Here is a 25,610-nt window from a genome sequence, read left to right as displayed (position 1 = left end):
AACCGAGCAGTTGTAGCATACAAATACTGCCATTTTTTAGTACAGAATGGTTTATTCTAAGAACATATAAGCTAAAAAGGCAACAAATATTACTGTTTTAATTTTAAAATAAATACATTTTCATACATTGAAAATATTTGTGATTGGGTAAGTTCATATATAGGATATAGTTTTCTATGCAAAATAATGGCTTTGCCTTCTCTGAAACCAACAGTTCTTTTTCAGCTCCAGGAAATAGTGTCCGCTTAGATGAACAAACACAGCTTTCTATTTTTTTTTTCCTGGTGCAATAGTTAAAAATTTTTTTCAAGGTTCTGTTATGATACAAACACATTTGTTTTCCCTTAACATTTTTTGTCAGTGTGACACTTGACTGTAAAATCTTGGGGTCAGTGCTATGCTGTTCTGCCCTTAATCTTCCTTGAACACATCCTCATTTCAGTGCTGCAAAGATCGAGTGAATAAGTAGGATAGTGATTTATTAATGAATGTGATTCAGCATGGAGATAGGAAGATCTCTGTACAGTTAAATACACCTTTGTGGATTGTCTTTCTGCATTTCTGAAAATTATTGCGTACCTTGTGCAAAAGGCATGAGAATGAACAGATACCTAAATTACTTCAGAATGTTTGCAGACATTTCTGTCTTTCACTGGGTAAGAATTTCAATGACAAGAATAATTGATGTGTCTCAATTTGAATTAGGAAAGTGTGCAACAACAGGAAGACAATGTCACTTGCATCCACAGAACAGGGAAGCAGTGTTGTCTGTTAAATAATAAGAACACAGAGTTGCGCATCTATCAGGGAGACGGCTGGCATTTGCAACAGACTTATAAAATCCAAAACAATCCTGAAATTTTATATTATGAAGTGATTGACAATAGTTTACTGCTGTGTTTAGGGTGAGTGCATGTGAGAGATGTGCTCCAGGCCACACTAGGAAGCTGTAGCAGGTTTAAAAGCACAGGTACATAAATTTATACCAGCAAGAATCCTCAGCTAGGTCAGCATACCTGAGGGGCAGGAATGGTGGGCAGGAACACTTCAAGCCACGCACATGGATGGACAGCCTCGGTTTACATACTTGGTAAGTTAGCCACTGCCCCCTTATATATTGCACTCAGCTGGAACAGAGGCAGCAAGATGCAGTTTTTCTTTTGTGAAAATAATCACATTCTTTCTCTCTCGGAAAAAAAAATTCCAAGGTATATTAAATATGTTTTTAACGAGTACACGTTCAAATCCAAGAAAATGCAGGTCTACTAAATATGTAAACACCATTACTCGCCCATCACTCAAAACTAAATGGAAATTTATAAACCACAGAAAAACTTAAGTCAATGTCTTTACTCCCAAGTCTTCATCACTGTTTTCTACCCCAGCCTCTGTCATCAGGTCAGCAACACGCTTCTCAAGGTCACTGATGTGCTTGCCCATTTCTTCTGGTAAAAAGTTAAAGATAACTTCTATAAATAAGAGTTCTACAATTTTACAGGTTTTTTCCTCCAGAAGAAGAACAAGCAGCTTTCTTCCAGATATGTCAGCCTTTTACTTGTTCATGGTTAATGCACGATGAAGCACACACAATGTGGTATTGTTAGAACACAATCCCACGTTCTTTTGTGACAGATAAGCATTCAAATTCTTAGTATCAAAAGCCTTTGCAAGTACTCATGAGTGAACTGTGTTAAGAGATTGTTTTCTTTCTGAGGAACTTTTTTAGGTGATACCATACAGGTAACCTACAGAATCAGGATATGAGTGCTACTCGAACATGGTCAAGTTTCTGAAAAATAAATAAATAAATAAATAATAGCTTCAGAAAGCAGAGGTAGTTTCTGTAAGCACATCTGACAAGAAAGCTCAGAGCCCCTTCAGGTCTGATTTTCGTCTTTTGAGGGCTCACCTTGTTATGCTTAGGCCAACAGCTGCTTTTAAACCGTGGCTCATTTGAGTGCATTTTTGGAAATTGATGCTTTTAAAATGCACCTTCAAAATCTTTACACGTAATTCAATGCTTATTTTACTTGGAAGCCAGAATTGCTTCACAGAGGCTACCTTACTACTTGTAGTGAAACAGTTTTTAGGACTTCCTTCTTAGACAAAGGGATCGATAAACAGGCGGGCGAGAGTCAGGTGCCTTTACGTCATAGGTGTTTACCCACATCACACATTTTACGCTAATTTGATGTTTAAGAAAGAAGCCCATCCCACTGTTAGAAGCAAAGACCTCGCCCACACTCATCAGCGCGCGGGGGGCCCCAGCCGCGGGATTCCAAACCCAGCCGCGGTACCCCACGTTCCAAAGAGGATATTTCTCAGCGTCAGCTTCTCCGTCAGAGCCTCAAAATTCTCCTGCAGCCGGCAGAGCAGATTTTCCGCCTGCGGAGGAGGAAGGGAATATAAGCCCGGGGGAAGCAGAAGGCAGCGGCCCCGCAGGCAGGGCCCCCCGGCCGGTCCCGCTCACCAGCTGCGGCAGCTCCGCGGCTCCCCGCGGCTCGGCGGCCGCCATCGGCCCCGGCCCCGGCCCCGGTCCCGGTCTCGGTCCCGGTCTCGGTCCCGGCTCCGGCCCCGCGGCGGGGCGGGGCGGGCAGAGCGCACGGCCCCGCCCGCAGCGCTCCGAGGGGAGCCGGGAAATCCTTACCTGCCGGCCCTCTATTTGCTGAAGCAATCGTCGTTCCGCGCGGCAGTAACTAAATATGGATGGCGAGGTTTGATCTTAAGAGATCTTACAATTTTTTTTTTTTTAAGGTTTTCTTCCTTTTCCCTCGTGCAGTTAGTTTTGTGAGATGGAGTGGTAAAAATACTGTGGTGGTTGAAGTTCCTTGCATTGCAGTGTCGAGCGAGACAACGTCAAAGGCATCGACAAGAGTCGTATGGTGCCTCTTGCAGCACCAGCATCTAGGTCATCCCTGGCTTTTGGGCTGCACCGCGTGAAAAAGCTCCCGGTGCATCTATTGCAGAGATGTCTTTCTTCTGGATGCTGGTACTGTTGCCCGATGTAAATGAAGAGGTTTTCAGTTTACTGTGTCTGTAGGGTTAGGAGCATATCACTGTTGGGCAATAAATTACCTTAGTAAATGACTTTGAGTAATTACATGCACTAGATATGCCAAATACGTGTCTTCATCCACAAAAAAATTCTGAGCTGGGAATTACTTCAGTTGCTGTAAGCCTACCACTTAGAATCTTTCGTAATAAACTTAATTGTTTTCCTTCGTGATCTTCCCCACCTCATTTGAGAGGGTGTGTTAATCTCTGAGGTAAAATTCTGGCATCAACGCAAACCTCCGCATTGCTACCTGATTCCCATAATTGTAGTGTCTCTGTACAGCCTTATTTCTTCCCACTCTTGCAGGTAGTCCTTGTTGTAGAAAAAAATTAAGCACATTTTGCAAAGCTTGAGCATTCTATCAGTATTACAGCTCTAGAAAGCTTCTAGATAAACAATTTGAACAACATTATGCATGTAGATAGGGTTTGCTTTTGTATGTAGCCACTAGCTTCAACCATACAGCCTTTTTGTTTTGTTGCATAAGGAGCAATGGTGCTCCTTACCTGTTTCTTTGTCAATAAATATTCTTTCCTTTAAGGCTAGGTAGTAGTAGTAAGTAGAGCTGTAGTATTTTTGCATTTTTACTTCTGATAAGAGCCACGGTCTTCCTGGTTTTCCCTCCTTCCAGAAGAGCTAAAAATCTCTCTCAAGCAAGAGTATTTTTCACCCAGAGGCAAAGTGGCTCTGTCTGCTTGTGCCCAGTTGAACAAAGCCACAGAGTCCTATTTGTAGTGAAGAGTTTGCAAGGATAAAGAACCAGCTGGAAATGCAGAGGAGCAAGCATTTATACAACCAACCAATTTGCAGGAATCTCACTACATCTTTGTAGTGCCACATTTTAGCAATGGCCAGGTTAGAGTTCAACTGAAAACAAACACAACGCTCCTCATTTTTGCGAGGTAGGTAGGTGTGGTCAAAAGAAAAAAAACCATACTATCTAGCTGGCACACCAATGAAGGAAAGGCAATTAAAAGCATGAAAGAGACTGAAAAATATTTACCATGCATTTCCCCCTTCAAAGGTCTGGTTCTTTTACTTTGTGGGCTCAGCAGCTGATGTGAACGGCCCTCTTAGTTCAGATCTGGAGCTGAATTAGGCCAATAGTGCACAGCTGGGTTTATGAAATAAAAACATAAGTGTCTTTAAAGCTAAAAGTAGCCATGGAAAAGTTCCAAACTTCAGAAAGTCTAAGAATAGAAGAGACAAATGGCAAGACCAAACAGACTTTGCTTAAAAATGTATTTACTTATAATAGAACTAGGATGCTTGGTTTTTACTCTGCTGTTCTCTAATCTCTCCCTTTTTACAGGGCTTTTTAGAAGTTCAGATTTGAGCTGTTGCATACATTTCCAGGGACTGAAATCTGGGGGATGTAAGATGAGCCATTGTTTAAAAGCATAGTCCATGTTGGGCAAGCACCCATGGGCTAAGGGAAGCTGAGTGAAGACCCTTTGGTTTTGTTTTGTTTCAAAAGAAGAAGGCTAGCTGAGAACCAAACCACCAGTGCTCATAAGAGTATTTACTGCAATAAGGATGCTTAATTTTATAAAAGGATAACATGTTCATTTTGGCAATGAGTACAAAAACAGGTCATGAGGAGTTTTGAGAAAGGAGCAAAAGAGAAGATTTGACAACAAATTCTTTTTCCATTCCAAAATACGCTCTATGCTACTTTCTTTCAGAAAAAAGCTTAGACTTTAGTCACTTTCAGTCTAAATATGTCTTCTTGATATGAAGAACATGAAGTAAAAATAAAACTGGGGTGACCTTGAGGCTGAGGTACCATCTGCTTCCATCCTATTTCAGTATTGCAGACCTGTGCTGTGAACTCTTCACAGTGTGTGCTGAAATGGTGTCCAAAGCATGTTTCTATTGCTCTTTCTTAGGGAAATTCCAGTCCCTCCACTGCTGGAAGGAGAAGTCAGAGTAGCAGGGTAGGACATAAAAGCATATTGAAACATTTATAAGACCTAAGCTCCAAGTTCACTGCCATGCTGTAAAAGGCTGTGGTGTGGCAAGGTAGAAGAACTGTTGTAGAAGTGCATTACTCTTATTGTTTGGATGTTGCACAGAACCTCTTTTCCTCCTTTTGGCGACAAATAAATATACGAGGGGTAAGGAATCCCTTGGTTGTATACTCCAAGCATGTCTGGCTCAGGGTTGCTTTGGAATGGAGGTGAGGCCAGAGAGAGGACATCTCAAAGAGAAGCTGAATATGGAATGTGTAGTAAGAAAGAAAACAGGAATTTAGTCCTGGAAGAAGACAAGGAGGCAAGTGCTCCTGGACCAATATGGCAGCTTGTTTGACTGCAGATCAGAAGGCAGGATGCAAACGGTACTGTAAATTTTGCAGGTTTTCTTTTTTTTCTTCCTGGCAGAGGCATGGTCAACACTAAAAGTTTTCTCTGAAGAGAAAAAGGCTAGGTACAAGACCGTGCTTGCAGCACAATCAGGGTATTTTTGCTAACAGATTGTTGGCCTGGGTCTTTGAGTTTGGTCCTTCCCTCTCAGGTAACTTCTCTTATGTCACTTTGCAGTTGTGATTCAGAGGGACACAATGCGTAGAAAAAGACATCTGGCTTTGCTAGGTCATCAGCTTTTATGTGCAATCCCAAATGGTGCTGATGGTTCTTTTAGCGAACTTTGGCATTTACCCTATCTTTTGATTCAGCATAATGCAGTTCACTGAAAACTTGCTCCACTGGAGTACTTCCTGGTAAATTAAAAGTGTGGTAAAGGCATTACTTTCCTTTCATATGGTAACATCAGTAGACCAACAAGCTGTTATTTAAAAGCACGGAAAGATGTGGTGAGTGAAATGCAAATGCCTCGGGCAGGGGAAAAGGCATTCAGGTCAATGGTGTCTGACAGCTGGTGCTCTTTTGGTAGATGAAGTCATTTGAGATGAATATTAAAAGCCTGGATGTTTGCTCATGGTTCAAATTTCAGGTTCTGTATCTTTGAAGAGAAAAAGGGTAATTCCAGCCGTTGGAAACCTGATCGTTGATGGAGGTGCTCTGCCTTTAATAAAAGTGTTCTTTATAAACTTTAATAAAAGTAATAAAAGATTTGTCACTGCTGCTCAAAAATCCCCTTATTGTGAAATATTTCAGCCAGCCCCTTTCTGCAAGTATCTATAGAAAGAAAACTGAAAGGATTAAGGATAATCTTGATCAGATGTTCAGTGTGTGCTGTGGGCATCATGTACTGCTAAGTAGCTGTAACAGAACACAGGGTGTAATTTTCCCTGTAAGTGTATTGCACCAGGATAAATGCAGGAGCAGCAGAAAGGTGGCTTTGGAGGCTGGTCTGATGGGTAGTGGTGGCATCCTTTCGCTCTGTGAAGAGCTGTGTGTAATTCACAACAGGTGAAATCACCCACCTGGCTGCTGTTGACTGCATTATTATCTGGTGATCCGGAAATCTCCAGCTATGTTTCCTGGACATGGCTGGTAAGAGGTGTTGCTTCCCATGCTTTTTTCTGCTCCAGCCTTGTTCTGTTGTCTTTGGATAGTGAGGATGAAGGAATATTCACCACTCAGCTTCCCTCCAGAAAGGCTGCAGGAGGGAGCTGGAGGTGTTTGTCCCTGGTGGGAGAGGGAGTAGGGTCTGATTCTCTGGCCTGGTGGCCTGCTGCTGGCATGCCTGGCACTGCTGGGGGCTGTGTTAAAACCACCCCATGGTGGCTTTGCTCCTCACACGTGCACAGAGGAGCTTCTTGAAGCAAACACAGTGTGTAACACCTCTGCTATGAGGGCAGGGTGGGCAGACCCTGCAGCACAAGGACAGGCAGCTGACCTCATGGGTTCAGATCCCACAGCCTGGTGTGGCTGTCTTTCAGGGAACTCATGGTCCAGCGCAGCATGTGCATTTTTTGCGCAGATATTAAACATGGCATGTGCTGTGCTGCATGATGGAAAGAGTATTTTTCTAAAATATTTGATAAAGAGGGTCTGTGCTGAAGAGGCTGGAAGCTGAGCAAAGGAGGGAGTGGTTCATTGGAAAATGCCCATTTTGCATTTCCAGAAGGTGTAAAGAACTGTGGGTAAAGTTTCATGTGACCAAACTGCAGTTATGCTAATGTTTCCTTCTAGCTTCAGACACAATTTTTCTCAGAGGAGGCAACTGGACTGTCTCCCTGGTACAGGCAGTTTAAATTCACCTTGAATTAATGGAAAGCACTTAATATGGTTGCATAAAAAGTGAGTTGATTTGGGCAAATATGGGCAATAACACTGGGAAACATTGGGCATAGGATGCATGCTCTAACAGTAAGATGTGGTTCAGTGAGCAATGACAGTAATAAAAAAAGCCAAGACTGTGAGACTGTGGTAAGCTGATTCTTTGGCACTTTTTGCTTTTTCTTCCTTTTTTTTTTTTTTTTTTTTTTTGGGAGGGGGAAAGAAAAAGCTTGCCCTTCCTCATCTGAAACAAATATCTTCTGCAAATATGCTCTTAAGACTGAAACCTTGACTGGCATTGGCCTGCCTGCTTCTTCTGTGAGACATTTGTGGCAGAGGGGAGGTGCTAAGAGTTATGACAGGTATTTTATGCAGCTTGGGTAATGTTGGAAGCCCTCCCACATCAGCTCCATTTAGTGTTCCACACGGTGTTTGCCAGCAGGAAATATTTGGGTGCATATTCCAAGCATGCCTAGCAAAAGGTATCTGAAATTACAAGGGCATAGAGGGGCCAAGGGTGCCAAGAGACACTGGCAGCATAGGTAGCACGAGTGTCAGCTGAGCAGAAGAGCGCTGGAGATTTGGCCTTCCACATCTGGGGAAGAGGTGCAGTGGCATGGGGCCCAAGGCTACTCCCACTTTTGGGGCTGGCCAGAGTGGATGATAATTTTCTCTCTGGGACAGATTCTGTATTAAGCAGAAGCAAAAACTCCTGTAACTGTAACTCCTTGGGGTTTCGGGAAAGTCAGTCTGCAGTGTGTGTCTCTGTCTTGTCTAAATTATCGTTGACTCAAGTATTACTCTTGTAATAAGGATGGTCTTTGGGTTTTTTTTTTCCCATTCTGCACTTTTTGCTCATGGTAAGGAGATCATAAATTTAGTTTTGTTCTGTTTTTAAGTGTACAAGAAATGTTGAGCTTATCTAACAGAAACAAGCCAGGTGTGTGCTACAGTGTGTAAATGCCATCAGGAGCACTTTGTCCTTGTCCTAGACCAGAAAAAGGAAAAACAGTTTGGGTGCTGTAATGCTACTGATTCCAGGTCACCTGGTGGTATTTTGAATCATGATGAAGCTGTAATTGCTCTGTCATTTTTCTTCTCTTTCTCTGCTTCTTATTTATTCCACAGTGGAGAGAAAATGAGTCAGAGTAGGCTAGGGATAGTTCTCCTGACACTTTGGATGCTCCATTTGCACCCTCACTTGTTCAGCAAAAAAGCCAGCTTGAGGATCTCCCAAATTGCATTTCATACCCTGTGTTGGCTGTGGCTAAGATGGAGTCAGCTTTCTCCAGAGTGGCCCATACGGTGCTGTTTGTGACTAGAACAGCGCTGGCAGCACAGCAGTGTTTTAGCCATCACTGAACTGTGGTTGCACAGCATCAAGTTACTCACTCTGCCCTCTCCTCCAGCAAACAGGCTGGGAGTCACAAGAGGCTGAGAGGGGAAGCAGCCAGCACAGCTGACCCAGGTGATAAAAGGGACATGCTGGACCCATAACATCACACTCAGCAATAAAACCAGGCTGCGGGCAGGAGGTTTCTTCCAAAGTAGCTGTTGGTTGGAGACTGGCTAGGGATGGGTCTCTTAGTGGGATGGTTGACTGTAGGGAGCGCTGCGCTCCAGGACGGCTTAAATGAATGGAGACGAGAGATCTCTGAAGGCTGCTCTTAGAATATAAGGTTTATTAGGGATGGAGAAAGGTCTTGCTTGGAGCTGCCAGACACAGCATGTGGCAAGGCCTGAGGGGATGGGGGAGGGGAGAGACAAGGGGTAGAGAGGATGCTCTAGGAGAGGGTGGAAGTTCCAAGAGAGCCTCTGGCCCCTCGGAGACCCCTTATCAGAGGGCTTCAAGGTGGGCTTCAACAAGACTTGAGCCAATGGGGTCACAGACACCTGATGTTTCAGGGGAGGGTTACAGGTGTGGGATGAACCATACATTTTGGGGGGTGAGATGGAACAGTCCGTTTGACTTTTGGACCCATCTGTAGGTAAGGGAATTGTCCAGCCAGTACAGGGGATTGTTTTCATCCTGGCTGTACTATTGTGAATAATTATATTTATCCATCCTTCCCAACAGTTGACTTTGCATCACTTATTTATGTTCTTTTTATTCACAACAAGACTTTTATGTAAACCATAGATATTCTCCCCATGGCTTCAACCTGCTGATTCTCTTCCTCATCCTGCAGGAAGGAGTGAGTGACCAAGTGGCAGTGGGGGCTTCATTGCTGCCTAGGATCAACCCACCACACTCCTTCTTTACCAGCTCGCTCTCTGGTATCAGCAGCTTCTTGTGGAACACAATGGGTCCTGTAAGTAGCGAGCATTTTGCCCCAGGGAGGAGTGAAGTGCATGAGAGAGGGAGATGGTTGTGGGGAATTGCAATTTTTCTTCTTCCCCCCCTTTCCCCCTCCCTCTCCCCACGTGTTCCCCTTTGTCCTGTGACCCTGCATTCCTACCCCTCCCCTTGCCACGCGGTCAGCTCCCGAAAGGGGTCAAAAGGACACCAATGGCACAGAATTGTAGATGGCAACATGTCAGCTATGGGAGAGTTGTTAATATCTTAAGGGAGGCCCTTCACATCCATGCATTTCGTCGACTTCCAGCCGCATCAGGCCCCTCTCCTGTAGATTTCCCCTTCGGCTTCTGTGAAGCTCCCCATTCCCTTTTCCCCACGGACTTCCCCAAACCTTCTCCCTTGGGGATGGCAGTGTCTGAGCCACCCCAAGCGCCTTGCCGGACACTGTTATCCTCCCTTAGGGGTGGCATTGGCTGTGCCTCCCTGGGCGAGATGCAGTGTACCTGGCACCCCCCCAAGATGGCACTGGCCATGCTACAGGGACCCCATTTTCCTGCCTTGACCCTTCTCTTCCGCCCAAGTTTTCCCGCCAGCCCCACCCCTCCCGCAATGGCCCTGCACCATCCTGCAGCGAGCCAGCCCCTATTGGGGGGGCGGTGAGGTTGGATTAATCCCCCAGTCCTTCTTCTGGCTCCCCCTCTGATGGGAGGGGTCACCAGAGGGATCCCCCCGTTAGAGGACCTCCCTTTGTAGGTGAGCTTTCCCCTTTGCTGTGGGGGGTCCCCTTTGAAGGGAGTGGAGCTGGAAACCTGGACCAGAGCTCCACTGGGTTTTTTTTCCTCTGAAACGGTGGCGCCCAGGTTCACCCCTGTTTCCCATCTCCTAAATGTACCTTGCCCAAAGTTCCCTTGTTATTTCAGTATAAGTTTTCCCCATTGCTTGTGATAATTTGAAAATAACTTCTTGGATTGAGTTATATCTTATAGAAGGAAGGATCATCCTCTCTAATTGCTGCCCACAATGCTATGCCAACTTTGCAATCAAATAAGCAAATTGGAGAAACCACGTCGCCGTTCATTGTTTCAGCTCTGCTAGAATTCGAAAACCACAAGCATCGCATCATGAATCCTGCTTCCATCCTCAATACAGAATGTGTTTATAATAATTTTGAACCTTTTATCTTAAACTGTAATATGAAAAAGATTTTTGCCCCATGTATTGTAACTATGATTGGTGTATCACTTTCTGATGTCTCTCAACTTACGTTTCTGAGTAATTTGTAACGTTGCTAATTTGCTTTTACTTAGAACTCCCTTTCCTGCCAAAGAGGGAGTTGTGGGGAATTGTAATTTTTCTTCTTCCCCCTCCATTCCCCCTCCCCCTCCCCGCGTGTTCCCCTTTGTCCTGTGACCCTGCATTCCTACCCCTCCCTTCACCACGCAGTCGGCTCCCTCCAACCCCTCCCCACCTTTCCCATCACCGCTCCCGTCCCCGAGGTCTCCGGGGCTTCCCCACCCATGTCCTATCCTCGTTGGCCGTGGTTCCTGTTCCGTCCCCCCGCTCCCCCAGTTCGGGCATTATATCCGATACCCTGCGAGTGCCCCCCATGTCTCGGGAACACGCACCCACGTTAAACACGTGTATGCACCCGAGCCCCTGTCGCCTCCGTCTGTCCCCGTGCTGAAGCTGAACTCATAGAGCTTAAGGGGAAAGCGGTGCCTGCCTCTCCCCTTCCTCCCCCGGTGCTCCACCAGTGCTCGCCCGGGGCTGGTCCCGCACGGCAACAGATGGTACAGAGCTCTTTCTGTATTATGTCAAGGTCCAACAAAAAACAGCTTAATAAAATAGCCATTTTAGTAAGATGGAATAAAAAGAGGATTTTGTCCTTTCTGATGCTGAGCACCATGCATTGGATGAGCAATGATTGGAGCCTGCATGATACTTTCCTATGGCACACTGTGCAGATCCCATGTGTGGAGATGTTCTTCTATTACATATTTTCTTAAGAGAAAGCAGCTTTACTCCTGAAGGTTGCTGTGGTGAGAACTTCTGACTGCATTGTTGAATATGGGCAAGGATATGCAGGTGGATTGGGAGCTGTCTATGGACTCCTCTGATGGAGCCAACTGCTGAGGTGCCATGGGACACACCAAAGGCATCCCAAGAGCAGGTGGGGGAGAAATAATTGCAGACAGCTGGACCTGTCTGACAGAACAGCAGGCTTTGGGTTAAGCAGTCCTGGTTCAACTTCTTACCTAAGTAAGCAGCTAAACAGGTAAATGTTGAACCAGGTCTGCTGTTTGTTTATTTCCCCACTCTGAACTTTGCCCATTGTTTACAAAGCTGTAATGGTTTGAAGAAGGGTTCTGCCAGATGTCAGGCTGATTCCTGCTCTGACATGTTTGCTTTAGGGCTTTTCCTCCATTTGTCTGTGGAGATGGTAGTAGAAGAAGTACAGAGAGGAGTTTAATCATCCATCTCCGTGGTCCTGGTTCCTGCTCCCAGGTGCAAAGCATGAGACTACTGCTCAGGGATGGGCTTGTGGGCTTGTGCATGTTTGTCAGAGCTCCTCACTGCAAGTGCAGAGGGTGTTCCTCTGCAGGTGAGTGGGTGTTCCACTCATGCTGATATTCACTGTTCTGTTTGCAAAGACCAGTGTAGAAGGAGAAAGGAAGAGTGGTGAAAATGTGCAATAAAACTGTATCTCCTATTAATGCTGGCTTGATTCTGTCCATCAGCTGCCAAAACAGGGGCTCACCAGTGCTTGGAGGGGCCAGGAGACAGCCTTTGCCACCAGTTGCAGCAGGGTTGCTTTTGAAAAAATCAAAAAATGGAGACGAGAGAGCTGATTTAGTGATAATACATTATGGCAGGAGTGGCCAATTTCAAGACACTTAAGACCCATTTACTTGTTTTATGAACAGTACAGTGAATATTTCTTTTTAATGTCCCCATGGCTGTACCTTGAGAATGAAATATATAATGTGATAATTGAAGGGAATTTGGCTACCTAGGGATTCACTTTATCCTTTTATTGTGCAATGTGTTCAAGAAGTAACTTAGAGCTTATTTGCACTTTAGCAGGGACTTCATATGCTTGCTTCTGTGCAACAGCATTTCTCTAATGTAGAATATAAAATAATTTTAATACTCATCTTTCAAAATCAATTGACAGAATAACAGACTGGTTGGGAGACTCACAGCAGTCTGCTATTTTTGCTACTGCAGTAACTACAAGTGAAGTAGCAACAGCTGTCCTCCTCCTCCTCCTGTAAAATCTGCAAAGAGACGGCTAAGGCTTGTCATGAAACTGGTCCATGGGGTGGTTCATTTCTGTGTCCTGTTGGTCCCAGTGTCATCCTGATAGGAATATGGCCATATGGAGCCAAGTGCAGAAATGGGGCCCTGCTTACTTTTTTTAAGTCAGCGGACCTATTTGCAAAAACTAAACCTTATATAGTAATTTTTTCTACCTCTACCAACATTAAAGTTAAAAGCCCTTTGAAAGCATCCCATGTCTGTTCATCATTTTCAGCTTGCTTAAACCACATCCAAAGATAGTACAGGAACATTTCTTATCAGATTTCTTAATCTAAAATAAATCAAAGTTCTCGTTGTGTTTGGAGGTTTGGTTACCAAAATGTTAACTGCTAGAAGCTAGTTCATAACTAGGTGGCTAGAGCTGCTCACATAATCAATTTCAATTCTCCTACAGCAGATGTCCTAAATAGATTAATTTAGTCTTCAAAGATCTGGTGTGAAACTTAGTCTGCTTCTGTTTTCTGAATGGGTAATATATTTCTAGCAAATAGAGGGGTTTTTTTCCTAATGGGGGAATTTTTCCAGTCTGTGTGAAAAAATAAATACACCTGTTTGTTGGGAAGGATGGATAAATATAATTATTCATAAATAATACAGCCAGGATGAGAACAGTCCTCTCTGCTAGCTGGACAATGCCCTTGCCTACGGATGGGTCCAGGGGTCAAGTGGACTGTTCCATCTCAACCCCTAAAATGTATGGCTCACCCTGCACCTGTATCCCTCCCCTAAAACATCAAGTGTCTGTAACCCCATTGGCCCAAGCCTTGTTCCAGCCCACCTTGAAGCCCCCTGATAAGGGGGCTCCCAGGGGCCAGACGGTCTCTTGGATCTTCCCCCTCATAGGACCTCCACCCTCTCCTTGAGCATCCTTTTGTCTCTCCCTTCCCCCATCCCCTCAAGCCTTGCATGTGCTGCGTCTGGCAGCTCGAGGCAGGACCTCTCTACATCCCTAATAAACCTTATACCCCAAGAGCAAACTTCAGAGATCTCTCGTCTCCATTCACCTAAACCGTCCTGGAGCAGGCAGCGCTCCCAACACCTGTCCTTTTTCTCCTCACTTGAAACAGGATTGCTGTCTGGCAGTGAAGCAGTACTGTTTCTAGGGTAGGCTCTGCTTTTACAGCAAGAGAACCATTCTTCTGAGCTCCCTCTCAGTTACTATCTGCTAGAGAAAGAAATCTGCTTTCATATGAAGCAGATTCACAAGGCTCATTCCTGTGTGACTGCACTCAGATGTGCAGGTTGCAGAACTTTTCCTTGATGATGCAAGACTCTCTCCAATCACCTGTTATCACCTCAGGTTTACATAAATTTCTTCCAGCACACTCTCCTACCATCGTCTTGCTGGGTCTGCTGTGGTTGGGTGTTCCTGTGCCAGGCAGGATGCTATGGCTGGAGGCATCAAGTACCTCAGGATGGACCCGAGCCCGGCATTTTAGAATATCCTGAGACCAGAATAAAAAGAAATGAGCAAGAAGGCTGAAGGGTCCCTTCCTGATGCTGGTAGCTGCTCAGCCGGAGGAATTCAGTCAACCGGTCATTCCTCCTCCTACTCAGTGTCTGGTGTCACTGGTCAGTTTAGCTTACATCCGTGGATTAACTCCTGAACAACCAGGATGTTTTTTAGTGACCAGAACTGAATTGTGTGAACACAGCAACGTGCTGTAATTCACAGTTTTTACCCTTGCAGTTTCAAGTAAGGGAAAATAACCTAAGTTTAGGCAGTTGTCTGTTTCCAGCTGAGTATTTTAGAATCTGAATACTATATACAATTTGTTATTGAATAGACTTAAGAGCATCCTGGAATAATTCTGGAAGCTAACCTGGAGATCTGGTGGCACCTTGGGTAGTTTCCTCTACGTAGGTAACCATTACTTCAAAACACCTGCTTTCTCAAGACAATTTTTTCATGATTTCTCAAAATACTAGTATTTACTTGAACAACAATTTGCTTTCTAATCTGGGCTACTCCTATTTTCAACTTGAAGTTTGCTTAGACCATTGTGCTTAAGAAAAAATAATGTGCTAAGGGCTCCAAGGAAAGCATGTCAAGAAGTTGGCATAACTGCCTGATATTAATGCGCAAGTGATACATGAAATATGAGCCATTAAATACAAAAATGTTTTAAATAGTGCAGTTTATACATAAATGGATTTTTATAGTCTCTCTGAGTGAGTCAGATGCAATGAAATCAGGAACTTCAGGATCCTCATACAAAAATCAGACTTCAAAACATCCACTATATATTTTTAATTTCATCAAACAAACTATCAAGTCTCTGTAATGGAATAGAGCTTTGTTCAAGTAGCAGAGCTGCTACTTCCTTGTAGGAAAGCTAAGTCCCAATGTTATCACTGGTCACCTGATCTACATAGGAGGCTGTTTTGGATATTTGTATGATGGTACTCCAAGAATGTCTTTCATAAATAAATTCTGTGGTAATGTGCAGGTTCATGTGCTGCACATATGCTGCAAAAATTGCCCAGTGGAGGAAATGGTTACAGTTGAACAAGGTGTTGCTATGCAGGAAGTAAACAAAAGGCTTCTGAAGTCACGAAACAGACATTTCTATTTCAAATTGAGCTCCTTTCCCCCTTTAACACTTACAAAAAACATTTGCAGTTCCTGCTATAGGACACAAAATTATACATTCCTCAGATGCAGGAAAACCCATCTTGTTTCCTACCTGTTGGATGAGTGGCAGGGGATGAGCAGCCTTCTACTTACAAGGTAGAAGGAAGCACGTCTGAGGTAGTATTATGGGGAGCCCAAGGAAAAAGCTTTGAGGACAGCTGTGCAGTCACTTGGATGTGTGGTGGATGATCCATCCTTTTAAGTGTGGCTGAAGGAGGTGGATGCAGTGTCCATGCTGTCATTCTCCACACAACACCTGTGTGCAGCACTTGCAGCACTTGTCCACTCCTGGCCCAGTGCAAGCAGCGGTAGAGGCTCCCCGGTCACTTTGGGTCTGCCCTACTTTGGGTAGAGGATGCACACTTTCCCTCCCCAGCCTCTGCAATTCAGAGATCCACAGAAATCACACAATCGCAGAATGGTTTGGGTTGGAGGGGACTTTAAAGACCATCTAGTTCCAACCTCGCTGCCATGGACACCTTTCATTAGGCCAGGTTGCTCAGAGCCCCATCCAGCCTGGCCTCGCTGGGATGGAACAACCACAGCTTCTCTGGGCAGCCTGTTCCAGTGCCTCACCACCCTCAAGGTAAAGACTTTCTTCCTAATATCTAATCTAAATCTACTCCTTTCAGTTTAAAGCCATTGCCCATCGTCCACGAGGCACGACGGGATTTTCCCTAACTCCTGGGGAGCAGGACCCGGGGCGGTAGCTCAGCGAAGCCCGCGGAGGAGAACGCGCCCAGGTGCGCCCGGGGCAGCCGAGCCGCCCACGGCATCCCGCGGCCGCCCGCCGAGTCCCGGTACGGCCCGCGGGCGCAGCGCGGTAGGAGGGGCCCGGGCGGGGTGCCGTCGTTCTCCGCCGGAGGAAGGGGCGGCCCCGGCGCTCATTGGCGGAGGTGGGGCCGCTCCCGGTGCGTCACGGGCCGCCCCGGCCGCCGCTGCCCGCCCGCGGAGCGGCGCCGGGGGATGGAGGCGGCGGCGGCCGGAGCTCGGGGAGCAGGTGCGGGGCGGGCGGCCCGCCTGTCCGCGGGGCGGGCAGAGCGCGGGTGGGCGAGGGAGGCGGAGAAGCCCCTCGGAGCCGCGGGCCAGGGCCCGGGCGGGGCCGGCGGCGGAGCCGCGTGTCCGCGCCCTGCCCGGTCGCTCTCGGCGATGGAACGGCGCGGCTGCCGTGCCGGGGCCGGGCTTACCCTGTGGAGCGCCGGGCTGGGCGTGGGGCCGGGCCTGAGGCTGGGGCGGGCACGGACCCGACCCCCCGGCCCGCCCGCGGCAGGGCGGTGGTCCGGGCTCGGCAGCGCCCGGCTGGCAGCGGCAGGAGCCGCCCTCGGCAGAGCCAGGCTCACGCCCCGTCCCTTTCCCCAGGTCCGGACCCCGCGGGAGAGGGCGCAGTCATGGTGCCGCATCCCGGCCAGGAGCCCGCCCGTGGCTAGAGCCGGCGCCGGCCGGAGAGCTGCGGCGGGGCACCCTTAGCCTGAGGGCATCCCTCCGCCCGAGCGCCTCCCCGCGCGCCCCCGGCATGGAGCCGGGCGGCCTGGAATGGCTGCTGGTGCCCATGCAGCAGCTGGTGTCCTGGGGTGCCGCGGGGGCCATGGTGTTCGGCGGCGTCGTGCCCTACATCCCCCAGTACCGGGACATTCGGCGCACCCAGAACGCGGAGGGCTTCTCCACCTACGTCTGCCTGGTGCTGCTGGTCGCAAACATTCTGCGCATACTTTTTTGGTAAGTTGGCTGTGTTTCTGCTCAGTTCTAAAGGTTCCTGCTTGCCAGTTGTAAAGCTTTGGTTGGAATCTTTGAGGAAATAATTTTTTACGTATGTTTTCCCTTCTCTTGAAGAGAATGCTGTCTTTCCATCAGTGAGTGAGTCTATTAAGTAGAATGAACTGAGTTGGAGAGCATGATCTATTTCCCTTGCCAGATCTGATTATCAGCAGTCTGATTTCCAAGATGAAACTTTTTAACTGTTGGTAAAGAGGTTTATGCTAAGTCAGGTATTTTTTCTTGCTGGCTATATTTTGCATTTCTCATGCTCCTCTATCTCAATTTTCAGAGTGGAAACCTCAGTACCACCCACTTATTCTAGTGTCTAGTTGGCATTAGTGTCACTGGAACACTTGCCATATATTCTTGCATTTTCCCAGGATGCCAGCTGGCTTTCAGAGGGGGTTCACTTGTAGATCTTCATGCGCAACTACAGATGAAAATTTTCATTCTTGGATAAGCAAGGAAATGATGTCCTGCCTTTCAAAAGCAAATTTCTTTTGCTTTCAACACCACTTTCAATACTTAAGAGCAAGTTTGTTTCCATATTTTGGTCTTGTGCTGCTGGACAAAGAAAATGTTATTACGACATGATTCCTGTGAATCAATGTTAAAAACATCTTGCTCATTACTTTTTATTATACAGATGTTACACCACTGAGAATATACTTGGGAAACCAAAGATGTAATGGTCTCAGCAATTAACTGCAACTAAGGATAGTTATACTGTGATTTTGTTTTGACTACAAAGTAATACTTTTTAGTCCATAAAGAACTGATGGGTAATAGGCTGCATCAGTTTGTTGGTTTCCAGTTTCTTTTTAAAGAAACCTCCTCTGACTCTGTATAATGGTTTCTTAGGTTCTGTTACAGCTGTGCTGCAGTGGAAAACAGGAGACCCTTTCTTGGCACCACAAGCTGGCAGTCAAACAGTAGTCATCACTAGATCAGAGCTACTTGTTGAATTGGAACTGTGTTTTGTTGGGGAGAAGTATATGGAGAAAACAGAGAGCAGGAGGAAGTAGAGGAACTGGCAGGAGGAGAAGTGAAGAGCCTGAGCTGACATTGTTAGAAAGAGAAATAGTGTAATTTTTGGTTTTAGTGGAGGTAGTCAAAATATATAAATGGCTTACACCTGAATGGAGATGCTGGCAGTTTCTAGGTAACTTGGGTGAGTACATTTGTTAAGTGAGACTCAGACTATGGAAAAAACTGAAAGATTTTTAATTTGGATTGATTTTAAGTACATGTAGTTAAGAGATGTGTGAAAGTATAAATACTGCAAGTAGTATAAAGTTAAAATTTATGTCAATATTGAAAGATCTGTCAATATGTCAAAAGAGAAAGAATATTGATAGGAGTATGTATGAGTAGTTAGGCCACATGATAGTATCACCCCTGAGGCGTCTAAGCACTGTGTAAGGTCTGGTCACCTTGGAGCTTGGTATGGAATGGATTCATGCAGGAGCCTGCAGAAACCTTTCTGTCTGTACTTGCAATTAATTGTCTCTCTCTAGTTCTGCTAAACTAAAAGACAAAAGAGTACTTGCATAATGATAATTCAGTGTTCCTGGGAGAGAATATTTTGCTTGTCTGCCTAAAAAATTTGTCATCCCTGGTAGTTAGTTATAAGCACCAGTAAGTCGTCAAAAGGCATTGAGGGTGGATGTTATCCTTTGGTTTCTGGTTGATTAAAGGAGGATTGTAGAGCAAGAGTCTGTGATTCCTGTGAACATTGTGAAAACGCACCCATAGAGCATCTTGGTAATTCAATTTTTGCATTATTTGGTTAATGTCACCTATAGCTGATGCATTATCTGGGACACAATGCTCTTGATAATGACATAAACAGCAGAGTTCTTTTAATTGTATATGTAATATTCTTTGGAGGAAATGAGAAAGTTTTTATTTATTTTGTTTTAAATTTATTAAATAATTTAATCCATTCTGGTGCCAGGACAGAATTGTTCCTATGAGTAATTTTGTTCCGTATATAATTTTTTTCCTGAAGTATCACTTGACATCTCCTTCCCTTTAGATTTCCAGATTAATCCAAGTCTCTCTTCTGAAAACTCTACTGCCATAAAGCTTATGGTTTAATTTGTTTTCCCTTCATTACCCCTTATTATTAGTGTGTGATTTGAGCCAGAGTAAGTAATTTTTTCTGGATTTCCCCTCCACCCTGATCCAAAAAGAAGTACTTAAATTGTTAGGCCTTAAAAACTTTGAAGTTTTAGTAGTGATGCTTTTCAGGACTTAATTATTTCCTAGGATGACTGATGTTTCTATTGTTTTTTGCTTTTTTGTTTTTAACTTCAAAGACATTTCTGTAGTTTGTTTCTGTTGTTACTTCCAGGTTTTCCCTGAAATTTCATGTATTGAATTTGCGGCTCAGGACAGACTGTCCCTGCCTCTTATGCCTTTTATGCCTCTATATTTTTACTCTTGGGTAGTGCTGGTGTTTCTGTATTTGTGTTTCTTGTAACAGACCCAGTCCTCCCACCTTTCCCTTATGGCTTTAATATACTTCCTTCTCCTCCGCTATGGGGGCAATTCCCTCACATTCTCTTTGTGGAATGATGGATTCCACAGGTTCTTATAACTGTACTTGGTTATTGCAGAGATTATCCTTTTTTTGGTTTAATGTTTTGTTGTGGTTTAAGTTTGACCTTTCATCTTCCATCCAAATAGAGTACTTGCTTCCTAATCTTCTAGGCATGCTTTATGGGTTAATAGAGTTTCATCTGGTGGGTTGCACTGTGAGAGTAGCCAATGAACAAAGTACTACTCAGATCAATCCTGCTTCCAGTTACCTGTTCTTACCAATTGTTTCTCTGATTAGACTGTCTTCAGTGGTAAGCTGTCTTTTGAAGTCAAGAGAACTCTGCAATGCCTCTCTTCCTTGTCATTCTTAAATCTAATCACTTAATTTCAAAATGTTCCCAAGGAACTTTTAGTTTACTAGTGATGAGAATAGCACAGTATCCATTTTTCATGCTTCTCTTTCACATACTGTCTCAAAATGTAGTCTTTAAGGAGCTGTTTATGCTTTCAGTTATGTCTGTTTAGCCTGGCTGTGTTCCAGCAATGTGCCAGAACTTTGTGTGGAAGGATTGGTCTGGAAGAGTGAAGACAGAATATGGATAGCAATGGGTGTAATTCACTTTATTTATGCATGCATGGCATGGCTTTTGTTTAAGAAAAAGAAACTAGAAGTTTGGTCATATTTAAGACTTTTGCCCTTTTAAAGAGGATTATTAAAAAAAATAAATTTAAAGGTAGGCAGTTTGTGCTTATCAGACAAGGAAGTCTCTGTTTACCAGTGTGAAGAGCAGATTTTGTGCTGTAGTAGATTTTATACCAATTTAACTTTATTTTTAGTAGTAATCTGTTGCTACAATTTTATCTAGCACATCAAAGCAATATTATTTTGGGGTGCCAGTATAGCTACTGGATAGGATTTATGGCTGCATGAGCTGCCCCTTTGTTTAGTCCAGCCATTGTCAGTACTGCTTCTCCTGTCTGTCTTCTCCAGCCCCTAAGGCCATTGTTTCTCTGGACTGGTCAGCTTGGGGAAAGTCTACACTGTGGATAGGCATTGAGAGGCAGTGCAGAGATCCAGGCTTTTGTAATTCTGGTGCATATGAAAATGTATGGCCTGCTCAAAAAACCCCCCTGATAGCAATTTTCTTCCCTCTACATTTTTAATTAAACACTTCATTACCATTTTTGATTGCTTGTGCCTCATATCTTATTATACGTTTTTGAGTTAGCTCTGTGTTCTTGCTCAAGGGATGCTTTGAGGTGATTAATTATCTGTTTAAGGTGTCCCAGGCTGTTTGAAAGTTATGGGATGGCTTCCAGAGTTCCCTGTGGCACTAGACCAAGGTGCACACATCTGGGTTCATGTGGCCTGCAGGCTGCCAACTGAGTAGCTTTGCATTGTCATGGTGGAGAACAGGAATGAGAAGGCGGGTGAGAGTTGTGTAATCAGTTGGGGGTGGAGGATGCAGAAAAACTTACTTGTGAGTTTTCCATCTCTACCCCCTCTGTCTCTCTTTGCCCTTTCTTTTTAAAAACAGAGCTTATAAAGAGATAAATTACAGTTTCTTCTAATATTAAAATGAGAAAAAATAGCTAGAGGAAAAGGAACTATATAGATTTCTTAGAAATCGGTGTAGACATTTTTATATATATCTTGACTAAGAGCAGCCAAAAGTATTTATGTTGCCTGCTATACTCAGAAGTTTTTTGGGATTTTTTTTCAGTTTTACATTTTGTAAAATGGATGTCATGATATAATAGGGTTTGTATATTTTCCAAGAAGACAATGTTATTTCCAAAGGTTTTGAGCTGCAATTCCAAGGGACCTTGTCCTAAAACTCATACAGCACTGCCACAGAAATGCAAAAACAGAAACTAAAACCATCCAGTTTTGGTGTTATTCTCACAAAATAGTTATGTAAGGCAAACTGTGGGAATAAGTTCTGATAGCCAGGGACAGGATGGAGACTATGGACTGTGTTATTTTTGAGCAAAGGTAACCCTCTACCCATTCCACATCAGTTGACATGAAACAAAAAGTCTTCTTAAAACAGCAATATCAATAGACCTCAGAGCTCTCTGTGTTAGAGTCAATGGAATAAGCTCCCTGTTTAAGAATAGAGGTTTAGAGACTCAAGTATGGAGCTGGAAGTAATTTACAGAGAAATGGTGAACTTGCTCTTGTCAGAGGTAGATTCCTAGGTATTTATTGTGCTAGAACATATGCATTGCTACTTGTGGATCAGGTCCCTTTTGTCTTGTGTTGCTCTGGCTTTGGAAAGCAAAGCAGTGAAATCTGAAGGACTTTATGCAAGACAGAGAAACTTGTGCCTTTAAGGCTTCTGTTACTAAAATGAATCTCGCCAGTTTTTACCATGTGTGGGATGATGCTATGAATCAAGCTGATGGAATGACTACAACTTTGAAAGATTGCCTTACATATGGCCTGCTGGTATCTTGCTTGGATATTGAGAGCAAAAGTGTTATGCAATTCCTCCTTCTTTGTATAAGTACCACAGAGCAGGGATAAGATGTGCTACTTTTTTGTGCAGAAAGTAAAGTAGAATTTTGTGCCCAAGTATGCCCAAGTGAGGAGCTTAGTTTGGGATGATGCATAAAGTCTTGGAAGTTTACATGTCAAGAGATATACAGAAGATCCTCTTGCAAAACTAGTTTGTTTCTTCTTCCTGCTTAAATCCTACAGGTTAAATTCTGTAATTGTGTGGGATGACTCTCAGGACAGCTGTTGTGCTGCTACCCTGGGCTATCTGTTGTAATCCTGCTAGTTTGTGGTGTATCCTGTGTGCTTTCCCTGTTGGCTGGAATCTGTAACTTCCCAAAGAGCTGAAAAGCAGACATGAGATGAAAGCTGGAACTGCATCCAGGAGTGTAGGAGGAAAGAGTGGTCAGGGACATGGTGATGTGGCTGCACCAAAATCAGTCAATTTCTTTTCAAATATGTCTTAGGAAAAGCGATAAGCAAACCTTTTATGTTTGGTCTAGCTTAGGCTTCTTTTTCACAATTGGCATTTGCCATTTCGAGTAGGCCCAGGACTGGAATAGCAGGATTATTGCAGAATTGAATTGTACCAATGGAATTATGTAGTTTTCTCAATTACTAGTTAGTCTCTGCTCTGGCTTTAATGTGCACTTCTCTTGTCTTCATCACCCTGAACATGCATTAGTCATTTGAAGGCTGTGGAAACACTAATAGCATGTAAGCCACTCCCCCCCCCCTCCCCCCTTTATTTGTGTATTTGATTAGTACAGGAAATAAAAGAGTTATTTTGTTTTTACAAATGAAGTAAACAATGGAAAAGCACTTTGTCTCTTTGTAGTCTGACATATGAACTCTGAGTTCTTTGAATACTGCAAGTGTCACTGTTCACTTTGTTACACAACACTGTAGTTACAGGATGAAAATGCAGAATAACGGTGGTGACCCCTCACCCCCAGCACTTCAAAGCTGATCTTTTTCACAAGCCTGTTCTAGTATCCTAAGGCTTTTCACTTTTTTCTCATAAGGTGCTTTAATTACCTTAATGTGCCTCCTCTCCTGGCTCCTGCTTACGCAGAGACAGGAATGATGTCTGTGAGGCAGAAAGGAAACAGAACATGGAATGGCACACTCTCCCTGCAGGACTTACATCCCATAGGGCTCCTGGCTCAACCTGGCCTGAGGAGTCTTAAACCGGATTAGTGTTGCTTTGGCAGGCCCTGACATTAATGCAAAATAGGGTAAGTAGCTTGGAGTGGTGTTTGTCCATGATGTAGAGCAAAATGAGTGTTCTGGCTTTACTTTCATAGCTTCAGGAACCCAAGAGTGGTCCTTGACAGTGGTATTCCCTTCAGTCTTGCTGCTCAGGTAGTGTGGTGTAATCCATGTGGTGTAGTTTGCTCTGCCTGTTGGTCTCCATAGCAGCTGTTTGTTTTCCTGTATATGTGATCTAGTTTAGTGGATTGTGTTGCCTCCAAGACTCATTATGGGGTTTGGTGTTTGGGGAGATACATTTCATATAAGTATGTTTTGTTGTATAACGTTTGTTATTGTGAAAAACCCTGAAGGTAGTTTGCATTGTTTGAAGTTACCATAAGAATTTTTAAATTTCCATTTTAACTCTGTTTGTTGTGAGTTTTGCTTTACTCTTTTTTCTCACCTGGTGTTTTGGGGGAGAGGGTCTGTAGCAGTATTCGAATCTCATGACAAATTGTTGTGATCAGAGAAGCAGGTGGCTATGTTTATTTGTGTTTATAGTAAGTGGGTATTTATACAGCAGACAGTACTTTTGTGAGGCATCCATTACTGAATGACCAATAATCTCATCAGCAGGGAGAAGCTAACCTTGCAGTGACCTGTGGCTGGATTTACTGTCATAATAGTTTCTATCTTGTACTTCTAGTTCAGCCTCTCTTAAATGCATTACTGTATTTTTACATGCAAATACATTTGTACTTGGAGATGGTTTTTCTAAATCTGGTTTATAGTTAACTGGTCTGTAATTCTTAGTAAGTCTTTCCCATGTTTTTTCTCATCCCTGAGTAAGAGACACATATAATAGTACTGAATTCCTCTAGATGAGGGGAACTTGGCCACAGTCAGCAACACAGGCTAAATGAGCTCTGGAATCATGAACCTGGAGCATAGGCTAGACCAAACTTTTATTCTTTTCCCCTGCATTTTGAAACTAGTGCAGTGAAAGCCTTATTCAGAGCACACGCTGCCTATGATTATGCTTATCAGCTCTGTTCTTTATTTCCTTCCTCAGTGTCCTCCAAGTTTTTTACAGTAAAGGCTCCATTGAGGGTAGAAGTGGGGGACTAAAGGTCACAGAACTACCATTCCTGCAGTACTAACTGGTGGGCCCTCTGGCAGGAGTATGAAGGCTCAAGGAGTTGTACTTTTCCTTGGCTGTATGCCATTAGACAGGAAACACTTCACTGTTTTTACTGATGTGGGTGCCTTGGCTCTTCTGTACATGATTTCCAAGGAAGCTAGTCAAGGACTTTCCAGTCTCTGTCCTGTTCCTTGTTAGTTGACTCATAACAAAAAATCTCTCTGATGAAATGGCTGCAGTGAAAACACAGTAGTGTGTGACAGCATGATGGTGAGCCTAGCTGGTTTCTACTAGCATGGAGCTTGGCCATAAAAGTAGCCGAAGCACAACATTACATTTTGCCTGGGTGCTATAAAACAGGAACTGTCAAGAAGATGGAAATAATTGCCATGCCTGTGAGGCTTGAGACTCGGTCAGCATGATGTGGTTGAAGATTGACCTTAGTAACTGGTGCTGTTAGGAAATATAAAAAGCCTGTGTACCTTGTGGTGCAGGTGAGGGAGCTGGGGAGCACAACAATAGGTTCTAACCAAATCCCTTCCTCAGCATCTCTGTTTTCAAGGCATAAAACCTGGCAGAACTGAGCACAGAGAAGCAGCTTACTGTGATGTGTGTGTCACCTTCCTGTTGTAATTGCAATATGCTTCAAGGGCTGCCCATGATAAGCTTCCACTCTTAACCCTTTATGCACTTACTGAGTGTGTGGTGGGGATTGCTGAGCTTTCATCAAGTGATGTAGGAAGAGGATTACTGATCTCCACTGATCTTTTCCTACAGCAGAACTTGTGCAACCACTTAAGAGTAACTCTTCAGTCAGGACTGGCCACAATCCAGGTTCACCCTCTCTATTGTGTGAAGGAAGTGCACGGAAGCTCCCATGACACATCATCTGTACTTCCTTACTTCCCCCAGTCTTTATCCAAATAAGGCAAAAACTGATTAAATAAATAGTGTGTTCTGTACACCTTTTCCATTCAGATGT

At 44.3% G+C, this 25,610-nt stretch overlaps 2 protein-coding genes across 7 annotated transcripts in view; one reads left to right on the top strand and one right to left on the bottom strand.

Moving 5' to 3' along the window:
- Nucleotides 1-10: 10 nt before the first annotated feature.
- On the bottom strand, nt 11-2,607 carry HSBP1L1 (heat shock factor binding protein 1 like 1). Its single transcript, XM_085571559.1, has 3 exons — nt 2,471-2,607; nt 2,319-2,385; nt 11-1,448 (listed from the first exon to the last, which is right to left on the bottom strand). Exons 1-3 carry the CDS (start codon nt 2,513-2,515, stop codon nt 1,336-1,338), a joined length of 225 nt encoding a protein of 74 aa, XP_085427685.1. The 5' UTR covers nt 2,516-2,607; the 3' UTR covers nt 11-1,335.
- A 13,781-nt stretch (nt 2,608-16,388) lies between these two features.
- Nucleotides 16,389-25,610, top strand: part of SLC66A2 (solute carrier family 66 member 2) — a 77,794-nt gene continuing 68,572 nt past the window's right edge. For 3 of the 6 annotated variants that reach the window (XR_014952759.1, XM_021553399.3, XM_085571556.1), the window contains exons 1-2: nt 16,456-16,494; nt 16,854-17,210. Coding sequence is in view for 5 of the 6 variants with exons in the window: in XM_021553399.3 (XP_021409074.1) it covers nt 17,008-17,210 (203 nt within the window). In the remaining variant the exon portion in view is untranslated. Of the gene's footprint in view, nt 16,495-16,853; nt 17,211-25,610 lie in introns of all 6 variants that reach the window. The other 3 variants (XM_085571558.1, XM_021553397.3, XM_021553398.3) reach the window with 3 other exon arrangements.

The sequence above is a fragment of the Lonchura striata genome, chromosome 2 (assembly GCF_050655825.1).
Source record: "Lonchura striata isolate lonStrDom1 chromosome 2, ASM5065582v1, whole genome shotgun sequence".
Classification (NCBI taxonomy): domain Eukaryota; kingdom Metazoa; phylum Chordata; class Aves; order Passeriformes; family Estrildidae; genus Lonchura; species Lonchura striata.
The sequence above is the reverse complement of the archived record's forward strand: the minus strand, read 5'-3'. Positions and strand labels throughout refer to the sequence as shown.